At 40.7% G+C, this 10006-nt stretch overlaps 1 protein-coding gene across 1 annotated transcript in view; it reads left to right on the top strand.

Annotated features, from left to right (window-relative positions):
• Window positions 1–580: 580 nt before the first annotated feature.
• The window catches only part of MFN2 (mitofusin 2), a 10300-nt gene continuing 874 nt past the window's right edge, over window positions 581–10006 (top strand). Inside the window, exons 1-16 of the mRNA XM_010290508.1 lie at window positions 581–755; window positions 1457–1592; window positions 1956–2118; window positions 2661–2785; window positions 3104–3212; window positions 3305–3412; window positions 3826–3979; window positions 4242–4309; window positions 4476–4597; window positions 4935–5061; window positions 5758–5862; window positions 6378–6480; window positions 7712–7932; window positions 8079–8228; window positions 9170–9366; window positions 9741–9875. Coding sequence (XP_010288810.1) covers window positions 581–755; window positions 1457–1592; window positions 1956–2118; window positions 2661–2785; window positions 3104–3212; window positions 3305–3412; window positions 3826–3979; window positions 4242–4309; window positions 4476–4597; window positions 4935–5061; window positions 5758–5862; window positions 6378–6480; window positions 7712–7932; window positions 8079–8228; window positions 9170–9366; window positions 9741–9875 — 2198 coding nt within the window. The remainder of the gene's footprint in view (window positions 756–1456; window positions 1593–1955; window positions 2119–2660; window positions 2786–3103; window positions 3213–3304; window positions 3413–3825; window positions 3980–4241; window positions 4310–4475; window positions 4598–4934; window positions 5062–5757; window positions 5863–6377; window positions 6481–7711; window positions 7933–8078; window positions 8229–9169; window positions 9367–9740; window positions 9876–10006) is intronic.

The raw sequence follows: 10006 nt of genomic DNA, 5'->3' as shown, positions 1-10006 counted from the left end.
CCTCGCGCGCGCCGGCCGTCGCCCGGCCCGCCAGAGCTCTGAGGAGAAGGCGACGGCGGCCGCTCGGAGCATCTGCCCAGTGCATCCCCTGGGCACTGGGATGGCGGGGGAGCAGAGCCTGGCCGATCAGGTAGCTCGGCAGTCTGTGTCCCTCATCCCCTGGTCCCTCTGCCGCAGGGACGGGGACAGGCTGGACTCGGCGTCGCTGAAAGAGCTGCGGGACGGAGTCTGGCCAGGGCGAGGGAGAAGGCAGGAAGACTGCCGTCGTTCATGTTCAAGAGGGACTCGAGCTGACCATGCCCGACTTGTGAAAACGTAACTCTCATCCTGAAAGTAAGCAGAGGATGGGGAGAAGTGATCACTGGGGGCCTGTTTATTGGAAGGGAGACAGAAGGATGGATTTTTTTGTTTCTGATATTTGAGTAATTTCTAATTGTGGAAAGTGGAACAACTTCTTTGTGAAAGAAAGAAGGTTGTTTCTAAAATGTGTATTTATCTAGTTCTTTGTAGGGTGCTTAGCTGACTAGCTGTTGGCCCTTAGTGAGCCACCTTTATGTACTGGATTTTTCCCTGTAGCGCAATGTCCCTGTTGTTTACTCGTTCCAAGTCAATAGTTGCAGTGAAGAAGGATAAAAGACACATGGCTGAGGTAAATGCTTCTCCGCTTAAACATTTTGTCACTGCAAAGAAGAAAATCAATGGTATCTTTGAACAGTTGGCTGCATACATCAATGAGAGCTCCTCATTCCTGGAAGGTAAGCTGAGTTCTTGAACTACAAGCCTGTAACAGTGCTTTGCCCACATACAGTCAGCCCAAACACACACCAAAAAACACCCATTCAGTTAAACGGTGCTGGAAGACCTGTGCTTATTTATACATGCATATCTGTTTATATATCAATATTTATGAGAAAAACAAAGTTTTTTATTGAATTTGGGTGGAGTTCAGGGCTCATATTTTGAAGCTTACAAGTTCACACATGTTATGAAAATGAGCTACTTAATGACCTATGCTTGGTTTTTATGTTGTTTGGGTGTGTTTTAATAAATTGTACAAGGCCCTTTAGGTTTTTTGCCTATAATTCTTTCAATATTCTTGCCTAGGCATGCCATTGCTAGTGACATGTAGCATATGACAGTAATTGGCTTTAACAGCTTAAGACACAGACAAAAGATTTTTTTTTTAAAGGTGTTGGAGTGTTTGAAGTGTTGGCTGTGTTCTGTTTAAGGCGTTCCTAAGGATGAGAATGGTTATTAGATACACAAAAGAGACCAGATGATAAATGCTGATACAAAACTGCGTCAGGGTGTAATTGCATGTATCAAGATTACCCATATGGTCTTTGGGACACAGATAAGCATTTAGTTACGTGTGTTACATCATCAAGAGGTGTTTGACCCAGTACTGATCCAGATGACTTCTGGAATTCAGAGATGTCATGTATTTTGATTTTAGAAACACACAGGAACATAGAGCTTGACCCTGTCACCACAGAAGAGCAGGTACTGGAAGTCAAAGGCTACCTGTCAAAAGTCAGTGGCATTAGTGAAGTGTTGGCAAGACGACACATGAAAGTAGCTTTTTTTGGAAGGTGAGTCACGTGCTTATGTTGCCTACGCTGCCCACTCAGTAAAGCAACTGGCATCTTAGGGTTGTAGCCAGTAAAAAATATTTATAGAAACACTAGTGCTCCAGCTTTTGCTTGTAATGTTCATGTCCCTGGTACTAGTTCTCTTGTAAATTAAAAACAAATATTGTAGCACATAATTCTTTAATTTGGAAGAGTTCTTAAAATAAAAAAATAGAAAAGTCTTTTTGTAAGTTGCCTATGACACCTAAATTGTTAATACTTCTCATACTGCTTGAGTTTAGAGAACTTGCTCTCTGTAATATCAAAATGAGTATACCTGAATCTCAGAAGTCTAGCTCCTTCCATTGTTTTATCTGACTTTAGGACAAGCAATGGGAAAAGCACTGTGATAAATGCCATGCTGTGGGACAAAGTCCTTCCTTCAGGAATTGGACACACCACTAACTGTTTCCTGCGTGTAGAAGGGACAGAGGGACATGAAGCTTTCCTGCTTACTGAGGGCTCGGAGGAAAAGAAGAGTGTTAAGGTACAATTTCCCTAGACATCAGGTAAAGGAGAAGAGCTCTTCAGAAGTGCCAGGAAAGGGAAGGGACAAGAAAATTAAAGTACTGTGAATAAATTTCACAGTTAAGGGTTTTAATCATTAGAAGAGTAGAGATGAAGAACAGGTTACTGTTAGATGTAGGAAGGGAGGAATGGAGCAAGTTACAGGATGGAACTTGTTCATTTGATGAAAAAGATGATATGTTGTATTTGTTATAGATAGCAGGGAACCAAAACGATGCCTCAGGAATTTTTGAGCTCTGTATGACTGACAGAAGGCACAGACTTCCTGATAATTCCTCAGTAGCCCTTCTTGACAGGAAGATTTCTCATCAACTCTTGCTAGGCAGTTGCGTTTTGACTAGGAGACTCAAGCAAGTTTTGTGTGGAAAAACTCCCAGGGAGAAAGTGATTTGCAGTTGGGTTTTATCTTAAATTGTCTGTGAACAGATGTGAAGGGGAGATAATTGTGTTAATGGGACTTAGCATATAGGAAATGTTATAAATTATCCATCTTTTTAATAGACAGTAAACCAGCTGGCTCATGCCCTTCATCAGGATGAACTTCTGAATGCTGGCAGCCTAGTCAGTGTAATGTGGCCCAATTCCAAATGTCCTCTTCTAAAGGATGACCTGGTGCTGATGGACAGGTGAGAGATATCTTTCTTTCCTGCTTATCACAGATTAATTACAGAAATGTCTTCAAATACAAATTTAACAAATATCAAGGAAATTGACCCTGTTTTAATCTATGACAGTGACTAAAGTCCTTTGCTGTAGTTAGCAGTCAGAGTTTCCCTTGGTTGGTACTTCCTTTTAGTCTGTACTCTGTGTCACATCAGGACAGTGTAGCTCAGACATGGGAAATTAGTGCCCTGAAAAGCTGAAACACACTTCTTACTAACTTTTTAAATTCTGTTTTTGCTGCTTCCACAGCATAGTAATGTCTGTTCTCTTTTTATTGCTAGCCCTGGCATTGATGTAACCACAGAACTGGACAGTTGGATTGACAAATTCTGTCTAGATGCTGATGTATTTGTCCTGGTGGCAAATTCTGAATCAACATTGATGCAAACTGTATGTTTGACTCCGCTTGTTCAGTGAATTTGGCTAAAAGTTAAAAAATTTTGACATATTAATCTTAAGAGGTTTTGTTCCATTTTGCTTAGGAGAAACAGTTCTTTCACAAGGTGAATGAACGTCTGTCTCGACCCAATATATTTATTTTAAATAACCGCTGGGATGCATCTGCCTCTGAACCAGAATACATGGAAGAGGTTTGTGATGTGTTTAAATTCCTTCTCTTTGCATGGATATTACGGAGTCCATTTTGACTCTGGTCCTTGCGGGTAGAATCATAAAGTGTTGTATGTGATTGCTTTACAGTTTGGGTTTTTATTACCATAGTGTAGATACTAGAGGGAGTATATACTAGTGATCAAGACATGACTCTTGAAACTTCCGAGTTGGAAATCCAGACTTTCACAGGGGCTTCTTGAAGTTAGATCTCTTGGATAACCTCTGGAAGATTCTATAAAACATTCTATAAAACAGCAGAGTTTTTTTTCTCATTCTTTTGCATTGGTAGCTTAGACCAGCAGAGGGCCTCTGGGTGCCTGGTCTAATCTTTAAGAGGTGGAGCATAAAGCGGATTTAACTGCATGTGGGGTTTATCCTGTTTATCCTTCAGGTGCGTCGACAGCACATGGAGCGATGTACCAGTTTCCTGGTAGATGAGCTGGGTGTGGTGGATCGAGCACAGGCAGGGGATCGAATTTTCTTTGTGTCAGCAAAAGAAGTGCTGAATGCCAGAATTCAGAGGGCTCAAGGGATGCCAGAAGGAGGTGAGGAAAGCTAACAGAAACGTTCCATTTTCTTACAGGGAAGAAAATAGGTGATATCAGGGAAGAAAATAGGTAATATCTTGTTCCAAAAAATGGATAAAACTGGGGTGGGTCAGATTATTCACAGAGCAGTCAAAAACAAAGGGGTGATTTAGCAGCATTTTCCATTGACTTCAAGGTAAAGCAGGAGCATTTCCTGACATCCAACATCTGATTGCTTTCTCAAAACTTAAGTGGTTGTTTCATACTTTCCTTCTCTCAGGTGGAGCATTGGCAGATGGATTTCAAGTAAGAATGTTTGAGTTTCAGAACTTCGAGAGAAGATTTGAGGTGAGCGTTACGTGTGCTAACCTGTTTAGATTCTACTCCTGAAAGGCAGGAGAGTAGAGTTTATAAACACGGTGGGAACACATTTTGGAAATAGATTACACAGGAAGAGAAGTTGTGTTAGTATGCTTCTGCCTGCTGCTAATCTTGGCTGCCTTTTTGTATACAGGAATGTATCTCACAGTCAGCAGTAAAAACGAAATTTGAGCAACATACAGTGAGAGCAAAGCAGATTGCGGAAGATGTTCGTCTCATCATGGATTCTGTGCATATTTCTGCCCAGGAACAGCGGTGAGGAGAGCTCATGCTTGGGACTTGTGTGACTGAAGCTTGTATTCTGTGAGAAATATAAGGGAATATGAGAATTTAAAATGCAAAGCAGAATACAGCATGTTTGGGAGTGGGAAGGACACATGCTGTTGTATGTCTTGCTTCTAGTGAATTGTGAAGGTATTGGGAGAAGAACCTCTTGTTTTTTGTCCTGTGCCATGTGTATGTAATATACTGTAGATACTGACACATTTTGTTCTTGGGCAGGAGGGTCTGTCTTATTTCTGGAATTCAAATGGTGTTTGTAGATCAAAAATGAATTTTATCTGGCTTTTTGATAGGCCCTTTTTTTCACTAGAGTTTACTGTCTGGAAATGCGAGAGGAGCGACAGGAACGTTTAGGTTTTATTGACAAACAGCTGGAGCTCCTTACTCAAGACTACAAGCGGAAAATAAAACAGATCACAGAAGAAGTGGAGAGGCAGGTAAGGAGGAGTGGCTGCAGAAAAAGAGATTGTCTGAAACAGCTACCAGCATTGTGGGAAAAATGCAAAGTGCTGACAAATGTTTGAAGTACAAGAAATGTCGGAGTTACAAATGGGAAGAGAAGAAATATTTTCAGAAGAAGTCTTTCTTTTCTTTTTTTTTTTCTTTTTTTCCTTGGGGTAATGAAATGAAAAGTAGAATACTTGGAGGAAACTTTGAGACTCATAAGATGCTTTAAATAAATAATGAGATTTTGATTAATATTTGAATTATTATTGCTATTATATTTCAGTTTTAAATGCTTCCTAAAATACTAAAATGTTTCAGATAAGCTTCCTTATTATTTTAATCTAGAATAATGTCAGTCTTCTTACTGTCAACAACATGCCATTTTTACTATTACGAATATGCAGAAAAGGTGTGTTCATTTCTCACAAGTCTTGTATTGCCTCAGTCTTTTCCTGTCTGTATTGTTAGGCAGAGCATAGATGTACATACTTCACGGCCATCCTTGTTTGCAAGTCACCAATACTGCATTTTGCAGTTGGCACAAAATGGCCACATGGCACTGCACCATCATAGTGCCTAGTGTTCAGTAGTGCTTACTAAGAAATGCATGTCTTCCTTCAGTGGTGGTTTTCCATCTCTCCCTAGGACAAAATATATAGAAACTCTGTCCTGTGCTGTTTCTCTAGGTGTCAAATGCAATGGCAGAAGAAATCAGACGGCTTTCAGTGTTGGTAGATGAATACCAAGCTGACTTCCATCCATCGCAAGTAGTTCTTAAAGTTTACAAGAGTGTAAGTGGTGTTTGCTTCTTACAGGTTGCTTAAGCAATTTAAAGAGGCTTTTTTTTTTTTTCTCTGAGCCAGTAATTATGCCAGGTCTTTGAGGTGCTTGACATTCTTCCAACTAGGATAGGAGCTAAGCTTTTCATATTGTGAAAAATCTTTTGTTAGAATGTATCTTGCATTTGGATAGCTTCTGTAAAAAGTGATCATCTTAAAAAAAAAAAAAAAAATATGTGGGGTTTTTTTTAATAATCTCAGTGATAACCTGATACACTTATGATGTATCACATTGTATTGATCAAACAGAACTTTTTCTAGACCGCAGAGTACATCTGCGATTTCTTGATCTACTTTTTCCTCTCCTTCACTGAAGAATGGGGAAAAAAATGAAAGTAATGTTAGAACGGTGGGCAGAGAGAATGCGTGCTCCTGTTTTGGGAGGTTTTTTTTAACTGGCAAACTCTGCCAGCATGCATCTTACCTATGTTTATTTTAAGCTTAATAAACCTTTCTTTGTTTGTCAGGAACTGCATAAACACATTGAGGAAGGCCTGGGCCGTAACATGTCAGATCGTTGCTCCAATGCAATCACAGCTTCCCTGCAGACAATGCAGCAAGAAATGATAGGTCAGTTCAGTGAGCAATCTTTCCCTTTCTTTTTCCTTTTAACTGTAGTGCTGTTGTGGTTTCAGCCAGGATAGACCTGGTTTTCTTCAGAGAAGCTAGCATGAGGCTGTGTTTCGGATTTGGGATGAGAAACTGTTGATAACATGCTGATGTTTTGAGTTGTTGCTAAGTAGTCAAGGACAGTCCAGCTTCTTGGGCTGGCCTGCCAGCAAGAAGGCTGGGGGTGCACGGGGAGCTGGGAGGGGACACAGCCAGGACAGCTGACCCAGGCTGGCCAAAGAGATATTCCCTACCATACAACGTCATGCCCAGTACATAAACTGGAGTTGGCCGGGGGGCGGAAATCGCTGCTTGGGGACGGGCTATCGATCGCTGGGTGATGAGCAATTGCTGTATTGCACATCACTTGTTCTTGTGCATTCCTTTGTCGGTATTATTATTATTGTTGTTATCGTTGTTTCTTTCTCTCTTGCTGTCCTATTAAACTGTTTTTATCTCAACCCACGAGGTTTTTTCCCAGTTCTCTCCCCCGTCCCCCTGGGGGAGGAGGAGTGAGCGAGCAGCTGCCTGGTGCTTAGTTGCTGGCTAGGGCTCAACCACAAGTGCAAAATAACTAGGTAGATGTTCTAGATTTCTCTTTAATCTGATGGCTGATATGCAGCTGGCATCATCTTAGTTTCCATCTTGATTAGTAATGCTGTTTTGTAGAGGACTTGTTACCCCTGCTTTTTCCACTCCGTGTCTGAAGTTGTGCAGTGATTTGCTAATGAATATATACAATCAGCTTAATTCTCATGACAGAGAAGAACTGTGAATTTGGAAACTTGAGAGTTTCTCAGACCCAAGATCCTAATGAAATGTGAATGACATGTAAGTAGGTGCCTGTCTGAATATAAGCTTTAATAGGAGTATGGTGCCTAAACACTTCTAGAACTGGCCTTCAGATTCTGTTTTCCCAGCTATCACTAAACTGTAAAACTTCACCAGCTACCTGTAAGGAGTTAGGAGGGTCCATGGAAAGATTTCCTTCTGAGTTGATCTGAAGAACTAAGAATCGAATAGCAATTCATGATGGCTTTGCAACATGCTTGGCTTTAGGAAATTTAAGGTACTAAGAAAAATAACTGTGGAGGATGGAACAACCCGTAACCACCCTGATTACAGAGTACAAGCCCAGTTCTTGTGAACTCAATAGCCATTTTTTGAATGTTTTTATTTTCTGTTTGTGCAGATGGTTTAAAACCCCTTCTCCCAGTCTCTTTGCGGGGCCAGATAGACATGTTAATTCCCCGACAGTGCTTCATGCTCAGCTATGATTTGAACTGTGACAAGCTTTGTGCCGACTTCCAAGAGGACATAGAATTCCATTTCTCTCTTGGATGGACAATGCTGGTGAACAGATTTTTGGGACCAAAGAATGGTCGTCGCGCCTTGATGGGCTATAATGACCAGGTAAGATACCATCTTGAGTGGTCAGGGTAGATGTTATATTTATCATTTCAGGCTGCTGGAGTTTTTTTAGTGGCACGGGTGGTGGCTTGCCTTCTCTTACTCTGGATTTGTTTTTGTTTTGTTTTTGTCACTGCTTTTGTAATTAGGTTCAACGCCCTTTAACACCAGCAAATCCCAGTCTGCCTCCTTTGCCTCAGGGCTCTATGACCCAGGAAGAGCTTATGGTGTCGATGGTGACTGGACTGGCCTCACTAACTTCCCGAACTTCTATGGGTATCATCGTGGTTGGTGGCGTGGTGCGTTGACAATCTGAGCAGCATTTATATAAATAAAGTTGGAGCACTGAGTTGAAAAGTGCTTGCACTGCTGAGTTCTGTAGATATTTGCTATTCACAGATAGTGAAATACTTCTCCTTTGATCTTCCATTTGAGTATAAATATTGAGCTTATTTTGCATAATGGTTAGGCTTGGAGCCAGGGCTGTTGTGCAGATAACCCTTCGAAGCATGTTACAAAAGCATTAAATAGTCTTTGATTCTTTTGTTGAGAACAAAAGAAAATTCGGTATTTTTCTTTTCCCATTTACAGAGGAGTCAGGACAGAAGTATCTACCAAGAGCCTCTCTCTGATCATGTGTATGTTCCCTCCTGGAAGGGGAGGAGAGCACCTAGTTTTAGATAGTATGTCTAATTTGTTTCAGAGAAAATCAGCACTTGCTGCTTTTTAGTCTTTTGAAAATAATGGATGTTTTGAATCTCAAATCTCCCCAAACTGCAGAGGCATAAGAGATCTAACTCAAGTTGCATGGTAACTCCAGTTCCTTTTGCAGGAAGAATCTAAATTTCTGTAGTGCCAGTTCCATACCTACGTGCTGTTCTAGTGTCTCTGTGTCTACAGGTGGATGACTTCTCAAAAGGGAGATGGTTGCTTAAAAACATCTTTTACTTCTGTGAACCAGACAAAATTTGTTTGCACTTGCAGATGTATTTTCAGTGTGCCGGAAAGGTTAACCCATACAGAACCCCAGTAGTTTGGTTAGGTATTTTTATTTTGTAGACTGGACGTCAAGTAGTAAGCTGTCTAACCAGTGAAACCGCTTGCAAGTCAGGGTTATCTGTCTGGCTCATTTTCAAGTGCCTAGACTATAAGTGCAGTGGTCTGTGCACCATTGTTAGGTGTTAGCATCATTCCTAAAAGATGATCATGTCATTTCTTTTTTCCTTGTGGTTTTTTTTAGGTCTGGAAGGCTGTGGGTTGGAGACTGATTGCTCTGTCTTTTGGTCTTTATGGGCTCCTTTATGTATACGAGCGCCTCACCTGGACCACAAAAGCAAAAGAGAGAGCTTTCAAACGGCAATTTGTAGAGTATGCTGGTGAGAAATTGCAGCTTATCGTCAGTTATACAGGTTCTAATTGCAGCCACCAAGTCCAACAGTGAGTTGCCTATATTCAGCTAAAACCTTTTCTAAATTCTGTTGTTTGGGTGTTTATTTTGATGATATTCCCTGTTAAAACAAGATAAGTCTGCATATTGACTTCCAGATTTTAAAATGTATGATACATGTGTTTTAAAAGAATATTATGGTTTTTTTAAACACTGATGTAGTATTTGGGTGCTGTTAAGCGTTAGTCTTAATGTACTTCCATCTCTCAAATCAAGTTGCTCTTATGCTCTAACATACTCTTGTCCAGAAGTGGAAAGATGAACATCCGAGTCAGTATCATCATCACTGTATATCAAAGGGATATTCCTTGAATTTGCTCCTTGATTTTTTTGGTCATATCCAACTATTCTCCTTGCTTCATAGAGAGCTTGCTGGGACATTTGCTCATTTGTGTCAGCAAGTGGATGTCACACGGGAGAATCTTGAGCAGGAAATTTCTGCCATGAATAAAAAAATCGAAGTTCTAGATTCACTGCAGAGCAAAGCAAAACTGCTCAGGTGAGGTTTTATTATCCCATATACACAGACATTTGCATACAATTGTTTTTCATGCAATTGCCCCAAGCTGTTCAGATTAGGGTGTATCTTTGAGTGAGTCCTTTTTCCATCATAGTGTTGATATGCAGATG

This window comes from Phaethon lepturus, unplaced genomic scaffold (assembly GCF_000687285.1).
Source record: "Phaethon lepturus isolate BGI_N335 unplaced genomic scaffold, ASM68728v1 scaffold54130, whole genome shotgun sequence".
Classification (NCBI taxonomy): domain Eukaryota; kingdom Metazoa; phylum Chordata; class Aves; order Phaethontiformes; family Phaethontidae; genus Phaethon; species Phaethon lepturus.
This window is presented reverse-complemented; position numbering and strand designations above follow the sequence as displayed.